The sequence below is a fragment of the Ranitomeya variabilis genome, chromosome 4, assembly GCF_051348905.1.
Source record: "Ranitomeya variabilis isolate aRanVar5 chromosome 4, aRanVar5.hap1, whole genome shotgun sequence".
Lineage (NCBI taxonomy): Eukaryota > Metazoa > Chordata > Amphibia > Anura > Dendrobatidae > Ranitomeya > Ranitomeya variabilis.
The window spans coordinates 338,253,958-338,275,146 of NC_135235.1; the positions used below are offsets into that span (position 1 = coordinate 338,253,958).

At 45.6% G+C, this 21,189-nt stretch overlaps 1 protein-coding gene across 1 annotated transcript in view; it reads left to right on the top strand.

Moving 5' to 3' along the window:
- The first annotated feature begins 6,764 nt into the window (after positions 1–6,764).
- The window catches only part of IZUMO3 (IZUMO family member 3), a 106,974-nt gene continuing 92,549 nt past the window's right edge, over positions 6,765–21,189 (top strand). The window contains exon 1 of the mRNA XM_077250631.1: positions 6,765–12,714. Coding sequence (XP_077106746.1) covers positions 12,393–12,714 — 322 coding nt within the window. The 5' untranslated portion in view covers positions 6,765–12,392. The remainder of the gene's footprint in view (positions 12,715–21,189) is intronic.

The window sequence follows — 21,189 nt, forward strand, 5'->3', positions numbered from 1 at the left end:
AGAGTGACTCGAGAGGGACAGAGCGCTATTTGACTCCCGGAGTGCAGATTTTCCTAGACTAGTTTGCGGATGCCATAAAAAGAGACCCTAAGTGCTAGAAAAGCAGAATCCCCCCTCAAGTGACCCCATTTTGAAAATTATAACCCTTTGGGAATTTATATACAGATGTAGTAATGATTTTAACTCCATGGGTATTTTCCAGAAACAAGCAAAAAATTGCAAACTGCCATTGTAGTGACCAGTACGCTGTAGTAACCAGTACGCTGCAGTCTCCAGTACCATGCTTCTGGAGACATGCACCTGTAAATTAGGCAGGCTCTCATCACTATAGAAATGCCACACTATTTTGTTTAGGCACACTGGAGCTCAGAAAGGAGGGGGCATTTGGGTTTTGGAGTGGAGAATTTGCTGAATTTCTTTTGGCAGGTGAGGAGCCATTTCGCTTTTCCAGAGCCTTTGTACTACCAGTAACATGGAAGCCCCCTATATTTCTGTTAACAGATGACAGATCTGAGTGAGGACTTGCTTTTTTATGGATTGAGTTGAAGCTTTTATTGGGAACATTTTACATAACATTTGGGATCACATTTATCCGGCGCTCTACGCTGAACACTTTGTGGTTTCCATCTAAATCTCTGAGTAATGTGACCAATGAAACACCTGAGGGATCCATTGACTATAATGAGGCAGCAGAGTTACTCTGGACTCCGTCTGGCCTCTGTTCCACGGTGTCCTTTTCATAAGAACACAAAACTGGCTGACGGCACTTTTATGAAATCCTAAAAAAATGGACACCGCCAGATCACAGGCTCTATAGCGCCCACAGTGCCTCCATCTGCCTCATTATAGGGAATCTGTCTCAATCACGTATTTCAGAGATTTACATGGAAACCCCGATGTAAGCACTCAGCGCAGAGCGTAGGATAAATGTGCGCCGAGCCTTACTACGCACATGAAAAAATCAACAGCGTGTGAAGAATTGGTTTTATTCATTTTTTTCGCCGTTCCTCATGCTGTATAAGTGATTAGGCGACTTTATTCTTCGGGTCGGTGCGATCACAGCGATATCAGACTTATATCGTGTTTTTATGTTTGGCTGCTGACACACACTAAAAGACGCTTTTTATCGCTTCTTTTTTTGCGGGTCTAGCTGACGTTTTTTGTTAGTACCTTTTTCAGACACATGACATTTTTTAATCGCTTTCTATTCCAATTTTTGGGAGACAGAATGAACAAAAACCAGCAATTCAGGTATTGCTGGGGTTTTTTTATTTACAGGGTGGGCCATTTATATGGATACACCTAAATAAAATGGGAATGGTTGGTGATATCAACTTCCTGTTTGTGCCACATTAGTATATGAGAGGGGAAAACTTTTCAAGATGGGTGGTGACTAGTGGTGAGCAAGTGTACTCGTTGCTCGAGTTTTCCCGAGCACACTCGGGTGACCTCCGAGTATTTGAATGCTCGGAGATTTAATTTTCATCCCGACAGCTGAATGATTTACAGCTAGTTGCCTGCTTGATTACATGAGGAGATTCCCTAGCAACCAGGCAACCCCCACATGTACTCAGCCTCGGTAGTAGCTGTAAATCAGCTGCCGGGATTAACCCCTTCATGACCCAGCCTATTTTGGCCTTAATGACCTTGCCGTTTTTTGCAATTCTGACCAGTGTCCCTTTATGAGGTAATAACTCAGGAACGCTTCAACGGATCCTAGCGATTCTGAGATTGTTTTTTCGTGACATATTGGGCTTCATGATAGTGGTAAATTTAGGTCGATAATTTCTGAGTTTATTTGTGAAAAAAACGGAAATTTGGCGAAAATTTTGAAAATTTCGCAATTTTCACATTTTTAATTTTTATTCTGTTAAACCAGAGAGGTATGTGACACAAAACAGTTAATAAATAACATTTCTCACATGTCTACTTTACATCAGCACAATTTTGGAAACAAATTTTTTTTTTGCTAGGAAGTTATAAGGGTTAAAATTTGACCAGTGATTTCTCATTTTTACAACAAAATTTACAAAACCATTTTTTTTAGGGACCACCTCACATTTGAAGTCAGTTTGAGGGTTCTATATGGCTGAAAATACCCCAAAGTGACACCATTCTAAAAACTGCACCCCTCAAGGTGCTCAAAACCACATTCAAGAAGTTTATTAACCCTTCAGGTGTTTCACAGCAGCAGAAGCAACATGGAAGGAAAAAATGAACATTTAACTTTTTAGTCACAAAAATGATATTTTAGCAACAATTTTTTTATTTTCCCAAGGGTAAAAGGAAAAACTGGACCACGAACGATGTTGTCCAATTTGTCCTGAGTACGCTGATACCTCATATGTGGGGGTAAACCACTGTTTGGGCATACGGCAGGGCTTGGAAGGAAAGGAGCGCCATTTGACTTTTTGAATGAAAAATTGGCTCCAATCTTTAGCGGATACCATGTCGCGTTTGGAGAGCCCCCGTGTGCCTAAACATTGGAGCTCCCCCACAAGTGACCCCATTTTGGAAACTAGACCCCCCAAGGAACTTATCTAGAAGCATAGTGAGCACTTTAAACCCCCAGGTGCTTCACAAATTGATCCGTAAAAATGAAACAGTACTTTTTTTTCACAAAAAAATTATTTTAGCCTCAATTTTTTCATTTTCACATGGGCAACAGGATAAAATGGATCCTAAAATTTGTTGGACAATTTCTCCTGAGTACACCAATACCTCACATGTGGGGGTAAACCACTGTTTGGGCACATGGTAAGGCTCGGAAGGGAAGGAGCGCCATTTGACTTTTTGAATGAAAAATGATCTCCATCGCTAGCAGAGACCATGTCACGTTTGGAGAGCCCCCGTGTGCCTAAACATTGGAGCGCTCCCACAAGTGACCCCATTTTGGAAAGTAGACCCCCCAAGGAACTTATCTAGAAGCATAGTGAGCACTTTAAACTCTCAGGTGCTTCACAAATTGATCCGTAAAAATGAAAAAGTACTTTTTTTTCACACAAAATTTCTTTTAGCCTCAATTTTTTCATTTTCACATGGGCAACAGGATAAAATGGATCCTAAAATTTGTTGGGCAATTTCTGCTGAGTATGTTGATACCTCATATGTGGGGGTAAACCACTGTTTGGGTGCACGGCAAGGCTCGGAAGGGGAGGCGTGCCATTTGACTTTTTGAATGGAAAATTAGCTCCAATCGTTAGCGAACACCATGTCGCGTTTGGAGAGCCCCTGTGTGCCTAAACATTGGAGCTCCCCTACACGTGACCCCATTTTGGAAACTAGACCCCCCAAGGAACTTATCTAGATGCATAGTGAGCACTTATAACCCCCAGATGCTTCACAGAAGTTTATAACGCAGAGCCGTGAAAATAAAAAATAATTTTTCTTTCCTCAAAAATGATTTTTAGCCCAGGATTTTTTAATTTTCCAAGGGTAATAGGAGAAATTGGACCCCAAATGTTGTTGTCCAGTTTGTCCTGAGTACGATGATACCCCATATGTGGGGGTAAACCACTGTTTGGGCACACGGCAGGGCTCGGAAGGGAAGGCACGCCATTTGGCTTTTTGAATGAAAAATTAGCTCCAATCATTAGCGGACACCATGTCACGTTTGGAGAGCCCCTGTGTGCCTAAACATTGGAGCTCCCTAACAAGTGACCCCATTTTGGAAACTAGACCTCCCAAGGAACTAATCTAGATGTGTGGTGAGCACTTTGAACCCCCAAGTGCTTCGCAGAAGTTTATAACGCAGAGCCGTGAAAATAATAAATGTGTTTCCTTTCCTCAAAAATATTTTTTTAGCCCAGAATTTTTTATTTTTGCAAGGGTAACAGGAGAAATTGGACCCCAAAAGTTGTTGTCCAGTTTCTCCTGAGTACGCTGATACCCCATATGTGGGGGTAAACCACTGTTTGGGCACATGCCGGGGCTCGGAAGGGAAGTAGTGACGTTTTGGAATGCAGACTTTGATGGAATGCTCTGCGGGCGTCACGTTGCATTTGCAGAGCCCCTGATGTGCCTAAACAGTAGGAACTCCCCACAAGTGACTCCATTTTGGAAACTAGACCCCCCAAGGAACTTATCTAGATGTGTGGTGAGCACTTTGAACCCCCAAGTGCTTCACAGAAGTTTATAACGCAGAGCCGTGAAAATAATAAATGTGTTTCCTTTCCTCAAAAATATTTTTTTAGCCCAGAATTTTTTATTTTTGCAAGGGTAACAGGAGAAATTGGACCCCAAAAGTTGTTGTCCAGTTTCTCCTGAGTACGCTGATACCCCATATGTGGGGGTAAACCACTGTTTGGGCACATGCCGGGGCTCGGAAGGGAAGTAGTGATGTTTTGGAATGCAGACTTTGATGGAATGCTCTGCGGGCGTCACGTTGCATTTGCAGAGCCCCTGATGTGCCTAAACAGTAGGAACTCCCCACAAGTGACTCCATTTTGGAAACTAGACCCCCCAAGGAACTTATCTAGATGTGTGGTGAGCACTTTGAACCCCCAAGTGCTTCACAGAAGTTTATAACGCAGAGCCGTGAAAATAATAAATGTGTTTCCTTTCCTCAAAAATATTTTTTTAGCCCAGAATTTTTTATTTTTGCAAGGGTAACAGGAGAAATTGGACCCCAAAAGTTGTTGTCCAGTTTCTCCTGAGTACGCTGATACCCCATATGTGGGGGTAAACCACTGTTTTGGCACACGTCGGGGTTCGGAAGGGAAGTAGTGACGTTTTGGAATGCAGACTTTGATGGAATGGTCTGCTGGCGTCACGTTGCATTTGCAGAGCCCCTGATGTGCCTAAACAGTAGAAACACCCCACAAGTGACCCCATTTTGGAAACTAGACCCCCCAAGGAACTTATCTAGATGTGTGATGAGCACGTTCAACCCCCAAGTGCTTCACAGAAGTTTACAACGCAGAGCCGTGAAAATAAAAAATCATTCTTCTTTCCTCAAAAATTATGTCTTAGCAAGTAATTTTTTATTTTTGCAAGGGTAACAGGAGAAATTCGACCCCAACAGTTGTTGCCCAGTTTGTCCTGAGTACGCTGGTACCCCAAATGTGGGGGTAAACCACTGTTTGGGCACACGTCGGGGCTTGGAAGGGAGGGAGCACCATTTGACTTTTTGAATGCAAGATTGGCTGGAATCAATGGTGGCGCCATGTTGCGTTTGGAGACCCCTGATGTGCCTAAACAGTGGAAACCCCTCATTTCTAACTTCAACACTAACCCCAACACACCCCTAATCCTAATCCCAACTGTAGCCATAACCCTAATCACAACCCTATCCCCAACACACCCCTAACCACAACCCTAACCGCAACACACCCCTAACCCTAATCCCAACTGTAGCCATAACCCTAATCCCAACCCTAACCCCAACACACCCCTAACCACAACCCTAACCCCAACACACCCGTAACCCTAATTCCAACCCTAGCCCTAATTCCAACCCTAACCCTAAGGGTATGTGCCCACGTAGCGGATTCGTGTGAGATTTTTCCGCACGACTTTTGAAAAATCTGCAAGTAAAAGGCACTGCGTTTTACCTGCGGATTTACAGCAGATTTCCAGTGTTTTTTTGTGCGGATTTCACCTGTGGATTCCTATTGAGGAACAGGTGTAAAACGCTGCGGAATCCGCACAAAGAATTGACATGCTGTGGAAAATACAACGCAGCGTTTCTGCACGGAATTTTCCGCATTATGGGCACAGCGGATTTGGTTTTCCATAGGTGTACACGGTACTGTAAACCTGATGGAAAACTGCTACGAATTCGCAGCGGCCAATCCGCTGCGGATCCGCGGCCGATCCGCTGCGGATCCGCGGCCGATCCGCTGCGGATCCGCGGCCGATCCGCTGCGGATCCGCGGCCGATCCGCTGCGGATCCGCGGCCGATCCGCTGCGGATCCGCTGCCAAATCCGCACATGCCATAACCCTAACCCTACCCGTAACCCTAACCCTAGTTCTAACCCTAACCCTAGTGGAAAAAAAAAATATATATATTTTCTTTATTTTATTATTGTCCCTATCTATGGGGGTGATAAAGGGGGGGGGTTTATTTATTATTTTTTTTATTTTGATCGCTGTGGTAGAACCTACCACAGCGATCAAAATGTACCTGTAAGGAATCTGCCGGCCGGCGGGCGTACTGAGCATGCGCCCGCCATTTTGGAAGATGGCGGCGCCCAGCGAGGAGACGGCCGGACACCGGGAGGATCGGTAAGTATGAAGGGGTGGTGGGGGGGTGGATCTGAGCACAGGGGGGTGATCGGAGGACGGGGGGAGCGGACAGCAGGACGGGGGAGCGGGCAGGAGCACGGGGCAGCGGAGCACAGGACGGAGGGGACCGGACCACGCACCGGAGCACTGGGGGGGCGATCGGTGGGGTGGGGGGTGGTCACTTCAGGTTTTCCAGCCATGGCCGATGATATTGCAGCATCGGCCATGGCTGGATTGTAATATTTCACCTGTTTTTTAGGTGAAATATTACAAATCGCTCTGATTGGCAGTTTCACTTTCAACAGTCAATCAGAGCGATCGTAGCCACAGGGGGGTGAAGCCACCCCCCCTGGGCTGAAGCACCACTCCCCCTGTCTCTGCAGATCGGGTAAAATGGGAGTTAACCCCTTCACCCGATCTGCAGGGACGCGATCCCTCCATGACGCATACGCTGCGTCATAGGTCGGGAAGGCACAGACTTTCATGACGCAGCGTATGCGTCAAAGGTCGGGAAGGGGTTAAAACTATATCTCCGAGCAGTCATGAATACTCGGAGGTCACCCAGAAAACCCGAGCAATGAGTACACTCGCTCATCACTAGTGGTGACCATGGCAGCCATTTTGAAGTCAGCCATTTTGGATCCAACTTTTTTTTTTCAATGGTAAGAGGGTCATGTGACACATCAAACTTATTGAGAATTTCCCAAGAAAAACTAGTGTGCTTGGTTTTAACGTAACTTTATTCTTTCATGAGTTATTTACAAGTTTATGACCACTTATAAAATATGTTCAAAGTGCTGCCCATTGTGTTGGATTGTCAATGCAACCCTCTTCTCCCACTCTTGACACACACTGATGGCAACACCGCAGAAGAAATGCTAGCACAGGCTTCCAGTATCTGTTGTTTCAGATGCTGCACATCTCTTATCTTCACAGCATAGACAATTGCCTTCAGATGACCCCAAAGATATAAGTCTAATGGGGTCAGATCGGGAGACCTTGGTGGCCATTCAACTGGCCCACGACGACCAATCCACTTTCCAGGAAACTACATGTAGGAATGCTCTGACCTGACAACCATAATTGCTTTTGCAAGGCTGGTTGTAAAAAATTGGGGGCCCCACATGTTTTTTTTAAATAATTTAAAAAACAGTGTGGCGTCCCCTCTATTCTTGATAAGTATGATTGCTGAAGATGAGGGTTGAAGCCCCCAGCTGTGAGTTTTGCCTGGCTGGTTATGAAAAATACAGGGGAACCTGCAGTGTTTTTTGTTTGTTTGTTTTTAACTATTTATTTAAAGCGCAGGCTCCAGCTGATGAATACTCCCATCCGCCGCTCCTGCTCACTGTTGTTAGGCTACGTTCACACGATCCTTTTTTTGCTGCGGATCCGCAGCGGATTTTGCACTGCGGATCCGCAGCCGTTTTCCATGCAGGGTACAGTACAATGTAACCCTATGGAAAACTCCAACTGCTGTGCCCACTATCCTTTTTTCCGCTGGAAAATCCGCGCTGATTTTCTGCGGAAAAAAAGAAGTACCATGTCAATTCTTGCTGCGGATTCCGCTCCTGTTTTCAACATGCACCAATAGGAAAGTGCTGTTGAAAACCCGCAGAGGAATCCGCAGAAGAAACAGTCGGAAAATCAGCAGTGCAGTTTTGCACTGCGGATTTTCCAAAACAGGACCTGAAAAAAAAAAAGGACCAAAAAAAGGATCGTGTGAACGTAGCCTTAGTGGCAGCAGGCGTCGGCTGATTGGAGCAGTAGTTCCATCAGCTGACACCAGTGATCGGAGGTAAACCTCATACCTCCGATCACAGCTGCAGGCTCACGCTGTCATTTGACAGCATGGGAACCTAGGTCATCTGACCGGCGGTAATTATTTTAATGCCGATTAGAAGCCGTGTTTGCCGCGCTGTCATGCACATGTCAACACGACAAACACCTGGTGCTTGGGGGGGCCAAACTCAAACAGTAACACGGGACTTCCTGGTGATGTTCGTGTTCATTTTTTCGTGCCCGAACAGTAGGTGTTTGGTACGGACGCCGAACTTTACTGTTCGGGTTTGCCCATCACTAATCATTTTCACTCTATAGGTGTTTTCCAGAAACAAGCAGCAGTGGATGTTGCTGATTGAAAATTGCAAATCTATCCAACTATTATGCCCAACTTGTGCTTCTGAAGAAATGCACACCGTAAATTAAGCAGACTCTCATAACTACAGAAATGCCAACCGTGGGTGCTAAATGTGGTTTAGGTACACTGTGGGCCTCAGGATGAGGGGACATTTGGATTTGGGAGTGCAGAATTTGCTGGATTTCTTTTGAAGGGGAGCCATAGTGCTTTTACAGAGTCTTTGTGCTGCCAGTACTGTGGAAGCCGCCTATATTTTAATTGACAGATAATGGACTTGAGTGGAGACTTGCTTTTTTTGTAGGTTTAACAATAACATTTGGATTACATTTATCCTGTGCGCTACGCTGAGCACTTACTTTGGGGGTTTCCATCTAAATCTCCAAATTACGTGATTCAGATGAAACCCCTGAGGGATCCGTTCACTATAATGAGACAGCAGAGTTACTTTGGACTCCATCTGGCCTCTGTTCAGCGGTGTCCTTCTTTTCAAAGGTGCACAAAACTGTGGCCGACTGTGCTTTTATGTTCTCCTAAGATGATGGACTCCTGGATCATTGAAATTTTTTCTTGCTTAGTCCCTCTGTGGGACTTTAACTTTTTTGTTTACTCTGATTGCTGGTACAATGCATTGAATGTATTATACCTGTCAGTGCTGCACTGACTGAAGCCTCTCACACTATGCTCCTAGCATGGTCTAACAGGCTTGCTGTTTGCCTGATCTAGAGGTCATCATGACAACCTTGGGTTGCCATCGCAATGGTCAGGCCCTCGCGATGACATCGAGGGGTGCACAGATTAGAGCTCAGGGGGTGCTCCCTCCCTTTCCTTGCTCTCTAAATACTGGGATCAATATCAATTGTCATTTAGGGGATTAAAATGCCCGAGGCAGTGCGGACACCGCTACTGGCATTGACTGCAGGGTCTCTGCTTTATCTTAAGTCAAACTCCCTCTGCTTGTGTACATAGGTCAACGCTTGGTAACTCCTATCGAACCATGATGTATGGGTGCATCAAAGGTCGTGAAGGGGTTAAGCACCAAATGATTTTTCATTTTTGCACTTTTGTTTTTTTCTGCTCTTATTCCAAGAACATACCTTTTTTATGTTTCCATTGATACAGCAGTGTAAGGGCTTGTTTCTTGCTGGACAAGTTGTATTTTTGAATGACTACTTCTATTGTATTATTATTATATTATATTGAAAAATGAGAAAAAAAATTTCAAGTGTTGCAAAATAGCAAAAAAAGTGCAATTCTCCAATTGATTATTATTATTTTGTACAGCGCTGATTTTACGATAAAGCTGACCTGGCCACGTGATTCATTAGGTCAGTATGAGAATGCAGATACCAAACATGTATTGTTTTATTTAAGTGGTGAAACAAAATTCTGAAATTTGTAATACAAAATTTAGCTTGATGCTTTTGTCATTTTGAAGTTTTTCGATTGGAGTAACCCTTTCACGACATGCGCCGTACTATTACTGCGCATGTCGTGTCTCCCCCTTTGATGTGGGCTCCGGCGGTGAGCCCACATCAAAGTCGCGACATGTCAGCTGTTTTGTACAGCTGACATGTGCACGCAATAGCGGCGGGTGAAATCGCTATTTACTCGCCTCTATTAACCTGTTAAATGCCGCTGTCAAACGCTGACAACGGCATTTAACTACCGCTTCCCGCCGTGCGGCTGGAAATGAGCGCATCGCCGACCTCTGTCACATGATCGGGGGTCGGCGATGTGTCAGGACAGTAACCATAGAGGTCCTTGAGACCTCTATGGTTACTGATGCCGGCCTCCTGTGAGCGCCCCCCTGTGGTCGGCGCTCACAGCACACCTGCAATTCAGCTACATAGCAGCGGTCTGATGATCGCTGCTATGTAGCTGAGCCAATCGAGTTGTGCCAGCTTCTAGCCTCCCATGGAGGCTATTGAAGCATGGCACAAGTAAAAAAAAAGTTTTTAAAAATATGAAAAAAATATGAAAAATATAAAAGTTTAAAACACCCCCCTTTTGCCCCATCCTAAATAAAACAATTACAAAAAAAATCAAACCTACACGTATTTGGTATCGCCGCGTTCAGAATCGCCCGATCTATCAATAAAAAAAGCATTAACCTGATCGCTAAACAGCGTAGCGAAAAAAAAATTCTAAATGCCAGAATTACGTTTTTTTGGTCGCCGCGACATTGCATTAAAATGCAATAACGGGAGATCAAAAGAACGTATCTGCACAAAAGTGATATTATTAAAAACGTCAGCTCGGCATGCAAAAAACCCGACCCCAGATCACGAAAAATGGAGACGTTTCGGGTATCGGAAAATGGCACCTTTTTTTTTTTTTTTTTTAAAGCAAAGTTTTGAATTTTTTTTCACCACTTGGATAAAAAATAACCTAGACATGTTAGGTGTCTATGAACTCGTAATGAATCATAGAGAATCACAATGGCAGGTTAGTTTTAGCATTTAGTGAACCTAGCAAAAAAGCCAAACAAAAAACAAGTGTGGGATTGCACTTTTTTTTGCAATTTCACCGCACTTGGAATTTTTTTCCCCTTTTCTAGTAAAAGACATGGTAAAACCAATGGTGTCGTTCAAAAGTACAACTCGTCCCGCAAAAAATAAGCCCTCACATGACCATATTGACGGAAAAATAAAAAAGTTATGGCTCTAGGAAGGAGGGAAGTGAAAAACGAAAACGCAAAAACGATAAAGGGCCGCGACTTGAAGGGGTTCATTTATTTTATATTTTGATAGATCAGACTTTTACAAACACAGGAATACCAAATATGTGTACTTTTATTTTTTAATTGGGGGGAAAAGATGGTGATTTGAACTTTTTGTTTGTTAGCCCTCTTAAGGGACTTGAACCTGTGATCGTCTGTTTGCTTGTGCTATATACAGCAATGCCACAGCATTTTCTGTCTACAGCAGAAACTGGTCTCCAATTAACACTAGCCACAGGCTGGCTTTCACAGGAGTACCATAACAGATGCTGGGGTCTTCTGAAGACCCTTGGCTGTCATAGCAACACATCGGCATCCTGCGGGAGCGCTGATAATGGGATATAATGGCGCAACCTCTTGCCGGCTCACATTAAATGCTGTTTTCACAGATTGACAGCAGAATTGAACAGCTTTGCTCCACATGCAGCAGTTTGAGGCAGATGATGACTGAAGAGCACAGCTATCATCTGCCAGGAAAGATCCAGGCTCGGATCAAAGGCAGCGAGCTGACTTATAACAGGCATAGTCCTTCATAATTTGTTAAGGAGTTGACCAAAGTACAAGGGAGTGATTACTGTATAGTGAGTAGTGACTGTCGCCGTTCCCTTCACTGCCCTAATGGATAAAGGCGTGCAGCTACAGGGAGAATAAGGCTAGGTTCACATTGCATTAAGTACATACCGTTTAACGGATCCGTTAAACGCATGTACAGAAATTAGCCAAATTTGTTGAAAATTTGGCTTCACGTTAACGCTTGGAAATTTTGCATGATTTGCGTCTGGCTGAGTTTGCAATAGCCTTCAATGGCAGAATTGACGCTTCCGTTACTCTTGCGTTAGCTTGACCGGACCCGAAAACGCTGCAAGCCGCGTTCGAAGGTCCGTCATAAAAAAACGGAATGTGGCAAACGCATGCCAATTTTGACATGCGTCACGATGCGTCATACAATGCAAGTCTATGGGTGCGTTACAATGTCCGTTACATTGCGTTTTCACTACTTAAAAACGTGTCCATTAGACGGACTCCCCTAGCGCAATGTGAACCTAGCCTAAAACTTCATTTTCTCATTTATCTGCTAATAATTTAGATACTTTTGCCTCTCACAGACGTCATACATTGAATCTTTTTCCTCAATAAAATAATATAAACATCTAATATTTTTCTCAACTGTTTATTATATTCTCTTCATCTACTTCTAGGACTTATGTGAAAATCTAATGTCCTTTTATAGGTTAAATTTATGCAAAAGTATGGAAAATTCTGAAGGTTGTCCACTATTTCAAGCAGCTCTGTACATGTAGAATGTAGAATGCCTCTGATGATGCATATGGAACTCTGGCCTTACTGTGAGGTCATCTACTGCAAGCGCAGCCACTGTGCTGCCGTACTCCTTGTCTGCTGCATAATGGCTTTTTGGGCTTTATTCTTCTTTGCCCTTATTTTTTATTCACATCCCACTTTGGGAATGTTAGACTGTGATCCAGTATTTGCCAGACAACTCGATAGCGTCCTGAGTGATAAAGTGCCTGAGAGTATTCCTAACAGACAAGATTTCATAGAGAACGTGAAGACAGAAATTCTTGGTGTTTATCGGACATCCTTCAGGAATATAAATTACCTCCGGATCATTGGTGAGAACATAATTTTCTTTTCAGTAAGCTGCATTTATCAATAACTATATGAGGTTTACAAACCATATGAATCTGTAACCGGATCAGTAGAAATAGTATAAAATAATGGACTTATAGGTATAATTTACTGTTGTTGCAAAACTAAAATTAATATAGTATTAAAAGGACCTTGTGTTATCATTTCTGCATTTATTTGATGTTGGGTCTGGTTTAGAAAACCCTTGAGTGAAGTCTGTAAGCCGGGTAACCATGAATGTCCCTTATGCAAGAACTGTACAGACTTACATACAAGCCCTAGTTATGAACAATGGATGTTCAAACAAAAACCAAATACCTTATTGCTGAATTATCTGATCCTCTTCTTTCCGTTGCATCTCTGGTCTCATCACTACTATAGGTCATGACTTCTGGTGGCCAGAGCCCAATGCTCATCATGAGGTCACGTCCTCATTGTGGCCAGAAGTCCTGGCCTATAGAGAACAGGTCAGAGATGTGGAGCGCACCACATGAGCAGTAAGGCAGCCAGAGAGTTGAGTGCTGGCTTAAAAAAAAAAAAGAAAAACCTATCTGGCAGTTCTCCTGCTTGGTGTCTGGTCTTTAAGACTTCTGGCCGCCTCCAGGCTCCAGAAATTACTGCGTGTCAAATATGGTCGTAACACTGACACCTGAATTTGTGACCAGTGGGTTAGGGGGTGCTAGTGAGCAGAGCAGGAGTCAATTCGAGCACGTAACTATGAGCTTAAGGAGAAAGCACACTTTGGGTCTTGAGCTGGAGTCACACTAGCGTATGGCTTGGATGTGAGAGCATCGGATGTGATATGCCAACGACCCTCGGCTCCTGCTCTGCTGCAAGCATTATCCGTGTGTCTGTGCTCAGTGCTTTCTTCCACTGCAACTGGAGAATCTATGCAAGTCCAAATCACAGAAAAAAATTGCACACTACAGTGACATAAGTAATTGTCAGGTCTGATCCGGGTCTGCTAGGTCCCAACAGTTCTACCAACTCCAGGTCAGATTACTCATGCATAGGAGGATGCTGGAGACCCCACAGAAGTGGGGACAGCACAGGAGCAAAATACTTATGAAGCAACCACTCACAAACCTACCAATTCATTGAGGGGGTGGTTGTTTTTTTTTAAATGCAAAGGGTTGCTTTGGACACCAGTCACATAGGTATGTGTGATCAGGGCCGGAGTTGGACTAAAATTCAGCCCTGGCATTTGAAGTTACATAGGCCCACTTGTCACATGGTGACTGTATAATATCTTTGTACACTTGTAAGCTGGGCTGGTTTTAGGCAAAGTGAGGCCCTAGGCAAAGTTTAAAATGGGGCCCCAAATGCTAACATATTGCACATCACACAAAAGCATTTTGGTTGTATTTACAAGCGTTGAGTTCAGGCCGCTAAATGAGTTTGATCGACAATACTGAAGTTGTTCAACGCTTGTTTCCCGGCCTCTTTCCACCAGCTGAGGAATAATGATGGGACAGAACGATCACTAACAGATCACCATACAGTATCATGTTATCAGCATCACATCTACAGTTTACACCGGCGATGTTCTGAGAACAATGATTTTTGTTCCAGCAAAAACAATCTGAATATGCAGCATTTTACTTGTTTAGTAAAATACACCCCATAGTCCTCCATATATTATAATGTGCACCACAGTCCTCCATATAGTATAATACACTCCTTATAGTCCTCCATATATTAAAATACACTGCTCAGTCCTCCATATAGCATAATACACTCCTCAGTGTTCCATATAGTATAATGCACCGTCATAGTCATCCATGTAGTACAATTCACTTCCCATAGTATAATGCACCCCATAGTTCTTCATATAGTATAACGTATTCCCCATAGTCCTCAATACAGTACAATGCAGCCACCAGCCTACAGAATATAATGCAGCCACCCCAGAGTATAATGCAGCCACCCCATAGAATATAATGCAGCCCCCTCATAGAGTATGATGCAATCACCCCTCAAAGAATATAAATATAATACAGCCCCCCATAGAATATAATGTACCCCCGAATAGAATATAATACAGCCCACCTCCCCACAGAATATAATGCAGCCCCCCTCATAGTTTAATGCAGCCCCATCAAAGAGTATGATGCAATCATCCCTCATAAAATCTAATACAGCTCCCCATAGAATATAATACAGCCCACCTCCCCATAATATATAATGTAGCCCCCATAGAATATAATGCAGCTCCCCATAGTATATAACACAGCCTCCCCCATAGAATATAATATACCCCCCATAGTATATAACACAGCCTCCCTCATAGAATATAATATACCCCCAAAATAGTACATAACACAGCCATATAGTATATAACACGGCCTCCCCCATAGAATAGAATATACCCCTAAAATTTAACTTTTAATATTATTGAGTAAAATTACCCATATAGTAGGGTCAGGAGACAATAACGCCTTAATCTATCTTAACACTTAACAATACTAGAAAGGATAGAAACTAATATGGTGGGGGGGTGATCTTTCCCTTGTTCACCCTACCTCACAGCGGAGGTTGGCACCCTAAATTTGACTTGGCGCCCCCACTCGTCGACGGCTCTCTATTATAACCCTGAAGGGAACTTAACAAAGGAAACTACCACCACACCAAACCTTATCTAAAGTGCAATTGTGCTTATAAGGTGCCAGATAAAACTGCTCAAGTCTTGTTTGTGGGACAATTTCCACAATAGAGGGTTTTTGAATTTTTTTAAATATATATAAATATATATATATATATATATATATATATATATATATATATATATATATATATATATATATATATATATACTAGATGGCAGCCCGATTCTAAAGAATCGGGAGTCTAGAATCCATATATACTTTATTTATTCAAATGTAAGAATAATACAATTAATAAATAATAGTAAGAAAGAACAAAAAATGGCTGCACTCACCAGCTCTTGACAATTCTTGACAGTACGGCACATTTCTGATTGGTTGCCGCCTGCCGCGAGCGACCAATCAGAAAAGTGCCGCGCACCACGAAGGCATATATCTTTGTCCACCCTGAGCGGGTGTAGGACGCTGGTGACGTCACTTATCTCCGGACATTATCTCCGGACAAAGCCACGGAAGTTGGCACAAATTGCCGGAAGTAGTATTCTAGGCAATTATATATTAGATTTTAATGTTATCAGTGTTTACCTTTGAACGTTTATATTGTATTGTCCTGTCACCAGCCATGTGTACGATTATCGGCCGAAAGCCTCTCTGGAACCAATAATCACCCCATGTAAAGGTATCTTTATAAGTTGCAATGTAGATGAAGCTTGGAGTTAACTTGCAGTAAATGCGGCAAACGTGGCTTCGACAATTGCATTAAATGCAGCCACAACAAAAACACTGGTAAGTGGAGATTTTGTGGCGAAAACTGCAGAAACCACATGTGCCGCACCTGCCGCAAGTGAAGTATCATATCCTGAACAGTCAAGTTTTTTATGAACCGTTAAGGTTTTCTGGTTGAAGTAAAAAAAACTCTGAGTGTTTACAGTTTGAAACCATAAAATGTTGAAAAATTATGTCATTCTTGAGTATATCACTCAATGGTGCTCATAAACGTGTCAAATTTGATCTATAATATACTTTAATATATGTTACTTTAATCTTTAATATACTTAAGAACAGGGCCCCAGACATCACACAGGGGGTCTGAAACACCGCACAGTGGTCCAAAATATCGCTGTGCTCGGCCTGGGGCCCCATATGCTGCCTGGGGCCCCTGTGCTCTGCCTGGGGCCCCATATGCTACCTGGGGCCCCTGTGCTCTGCCTGGGGCCCCATGTTCTGCCTGGGGCCACTGTGCTCTGCCTGGGGCCCCATATGCTGCCTGGGGCCCCTGTGCTCTGCCTGGGGCCCCATATGCTGCCTGGGGCCCCTGTGCTCTGCCTGGGGCCCCATAGGCTGCCTGGGGCCCCTGTGCTCTACCTGGGACCACTGTGCTCTGCCTGGGGCCCCATATGCTGCCTGGGGCCCCTGTGCTCTGCCTGGGGCCCCATGTTCTGCCTGGGGCCCCTGTGCTCTGCCTGGGGCCCCTGTGCTCTGCCTAGGACCACTGTGCTCTGCCTAGGACCACTGTGCTCTGCCTGGGGCCCCTGTGCTCTGCCTGGGGCCACTGTGCTCTGCCTGGGGCCCCATATGCTGCCTGGGGCCCCTGTGCTCTGCCTGGGGCCCCATAGGCTGCCTGGGGCCCCTGTGCTCTACCTGGGACCACTGTGCTCTGCCTGGGGCCCCATATGCTGCCTGGGGCCCCTGTGCTCTGCCTGGGGCCCCATGTTCTGCCTGGGGCCCCTGTGCTCTGCCTGGGGCCCCTGTGCTCTGCCTAGGACCACTGTGCTCTGCCTAGGACCACTGTGCTCTGCCTGGGGCCCCTGTGCTCTGCCTGGGGCCACTGTGCTCTGCCTGGGGCCCCATATGCTGCCTGGGGCCCCTGTGCTCTGCCTGGGGCCCCATATGCTGCCTGGGGCACCTGTGCTCTGCCTGGGGCCCCATGTTCTGCCTGGGGCCCCATGTTCTGCCTGGGGCCCCTGTGCTCTGCCTGGGGCCCCTGTGCTCTGCCTGGGGCCACTGTGCTCTGCCTGGGGCCACTGTGCTCTGCCTGGGGCCCCATATGCTGCCTGGGGTCCCTGTGCTCTGCCTGGGGCCCCATATGCTGCCTGGGGCCCCTGTGCTCTGCCTGGGGCCACTGTGCTCTGCCTGGGGCCCCATATGCTGCCTGGGGCACTGTGCTCTGCCTGGGGCCCCATAGGCTGCCTGGGGCCCCTGTGCTCTGCCTGGGACCACTGTGCTTTGCCTGGGGCCCCATATGCTGCCTGGGGCCCCTGTGCTCTGCCTGGGGCCACTGTGCTCTGCCTGGGGCCCCATATGCTGCCTGGGGCCCCTGTGCTCTGCCTGGGTGTAGGACACTGGTGACGTCACTTATCTCCGGACATTAGCTCCGGACATTAGCTCCGGACATTAGCTCCGGACAAAGCCACGGAAGTTGGCACAAATTGCAGGAAGTAGTATTCTAGGCAATTATATATTATATATATATATATATATATATATATATATATATATATATATATATATATATATATATATATATATAGTGCGGTGTGTGTCTAATATCAGAGACAAAGATAAGTCTTAAACATTTGTGATATTAGTTCTGCTTATAATAACAGGCAGTGTATCACACTCGTATCAGCAATATTCCACCTAATCATTTGTCATACATATGCCGACATAGAAGAAATAGGGAGATCATATGTCATCAACGCAGTATTATGTATGTCTAATATCAAAGACAAAAATGGGTCTTCAGTATTTGTGATATTAGTTTCTGCTTATAATGACAGGCAGCGTATCACACTTATATCAGCAGTATTCCACCTAATCATTTTAGTCATACATATGCCGACATAGGAAAATCATATATTATCAGCGCAATATTGCTGTCAACATAAACATTCACCTCCAATTTGACTTAAAGACAATAATCCACAAGGTTAATTAGCATCTTCATAATGGTCAAGAAGAATATAAGGATGTACTCATCCGTTTGTTGTCGCCCATCCCGACGCGTTTCCCCCTAGGACAATACACCAGGGTTCATCAGGGGAAGGCGTAGGGCTTCTCACAATACGAGGCAGCTATAGTATGCCGCGTCTCGGCGTGACCGCTTACAATGAAGGGCTGCACGTGTCTTACCATTCGCCGCTTATTCCTTTCGCCGCCATCACTAGCAGCGTCAGACTCGGAAGTGACGCGTGATGATGCATAACGCCATAGTACTTCCGGTGAATGGAGCGCTGGAGCTCTCCACCCGGTGCAACCAAACCCCTAAGGTTTAGAGGCGGTGCTCATTAGGTATGACACCCTAGCTTGCTAGATCCTGAGTTACATGATTGGAGCACTCACTGCGATCCAAATCAATGCAAAACAAATTGCTCAGGACGTAAATTCAATAGTTGGCTTGTGAAACCTGATCATAGAGTAACTACTGTGTCATTTACACATAATTTAGTTATTATATTTACTAGATGGCAGCCCGATTCTAAAGAATCGGGAGTCTAGAATCCATATATACTTTATTTATTCAAATGTAAGAATAATACAATTAATAAATAATAGTAAGAAAGAACAAAAAATGGCTGCACTCACCAGCTCTTGACAATTCTTGTTATTTAAGGTACAGTTACACAGGATCCATGAACATGCTTATGAGGGGAGTGATGAAAGACATCAGACAACAACTTTGCGTGTTGTGGCAAATGCCACAACAACGGTTCTTTGCTTAAGAACAATAATGTAAATAATAAATAATATGTATCAATAACTATGTATATTGGTATGTTCTATGACATTTTAAAATATTTCATTATTATGTGGAAAAGCTCTTAGTACCCATACTGGCGCATACTTGTGTGCCCATCAGGTATTTTCACAGTAATTTTACATCTGATGGGTTGGTATGAAACGTTTTTAATCATCTCTTGGGCTTAGCTAAGCCTTCATTTTAAATAATTCTAATAAGTACAACAGAAATAAAAGCCTTTTTGTGTATCCAAATTTTTTGTGTTTATTTTTACAGAAGTGTAAAATTTAAGAAATCAACGTTCATAGTACACCGATGGGCTAATATAAGCATGCCCATCAACCACGTCACGGTAGCCTTTGAACTGATGGGTCCTAACTAACTGATTCCTATTTCTTAATACTCAAACCTCTTTCACATCTGCATGTTTCTGATATTTGCAGAAGTAATGTTAAAAACAATACAACTTCCACACTTGGCACCAAAGAACTGACCTACAACACACTTTCAGCAAGTGCCATGCAATGTAGATGAAGCTTGGAGTTAACTTGCAGTAAATGCGGCAAACGTGGCTTCGACAATTGCATTAAATGCAGCCACAACAAAAACACTGGTAAGTGGAGATTTTGTGGCGAAAACTGCAGAAACCACATGTGCCGCACCTGCCGCAAGTGAAGTATCATATCCTGAACAGTCAAGTTTTTTATGAACCGTTAAGGTTTTCTGGTTGAAGTAAAAAAAACTCTGAGTGTTTACAGTTTGAAACCATAAAATGTTGAAAAATTATGTCATTCTTGAGTATATCACTCAATGGTGCTCATAAACGTGTCAAATTTGATCTATAATATACTTTAATATACGTTACTTTAATCTTTAATATACTTAAGAACAGGGCCCCAGACATCACACAGGGGGTCTGAAACACCGCACAGTGGTCCAAAATATCGCTGTGCTCTGCCTGGGGCCCCATATGCTGCCTGGGGCCCCTGTGCTCTGCCTGGGGCCCCATATGCTGCCTGGGGCCCCTGTGCTCTGCCTGGGGCCCCTGTGCTCTGCCTGGGACCACTGTGCTCTGCCTGGGGCCCCATATGCTGCCTGGGGCCCCTGTGCTCTGCCTGGGGCCCCATATGCTGCCTGGGGCCCCATATGCTGCCTGGGGCCCCTGTGCTCTGCCTGGGGCCCCTGTGCTCTGCCTGGGGCCCCTGTGCTCTGCCTGGGGCCCTGTGCTCTGCCTGGGGCCCCTGTGCTCTGCCTGGGGCCCCTATGCTCTGCCTGGGGCCCCTGTGCTCTGCCTGGGGCCCCTGTGCTCTGCCTGGGGCCCCTGTGTTCTGCCTGGGGCCCCTGTGTTCTGCCTGGGGCCACTGTGCTCTGCCTGGGGCCCCATAGGCTGCCTGGGGCCCCTGTGCTCTGCCTGGGACCACTGTGCTCTGCCTGGGGCCCCATATGCTGCCTGGGGCCCCTGTGCTCTGCCTGGGACTACTGTGCTCTGCCTGGGGCCCCATATGCTGCCTGGGGCCCCTGTGCTCTGCCTGGGACCACTGTGCTCTGCCTGGGGCCCCATATGCTGCCTGGGGCCACTGTGCTCAGCCTGGGGCCCCATATGCTGCCTGGGGCCCCTGTGCTCTGCCTGGGGCCACTGTGCTCAGCCTGGGGCCCCATTTGCTGCCTGGGGCCCCTGTGCTCTGCCTGGGGCCCCATATGCTGCCTGGGGCCCCTGTGCTCTGCCTGGGGCCCCATATGCTGCCTGGGGCCCCATGTTCTGCCTGGGGCCCCTGTGCTCTGCCTGGGGCCACTGTGCTCTGCCTGGGGCCCGATATGCTGCCTGGGGCCCCTGTGCTCTGCCTGGGGCCCCTGTGCTCTGCCTGTGGCCCCTGTGCTCTGCCTGGGACCACTGTGCTCTGCCTGGGGCCCCATATGCTGCCTGGGGCCCCATATGCTGCCTGGGGCCCCTGTGCTCTGCCTGGGGCCACTGTGCTCTGCCTGGGGCCCCATATGCTGCCTGGGGCCCCTGTGCTCTGCCTGGGGCCCCATATGCTGCCTGGGGCCCCTGTGCTCTGCCTGGGGCCACTGTGCTCTGCCTGGGGCCCCATATGCTGCCTGGAGCCCCATATGCTGCC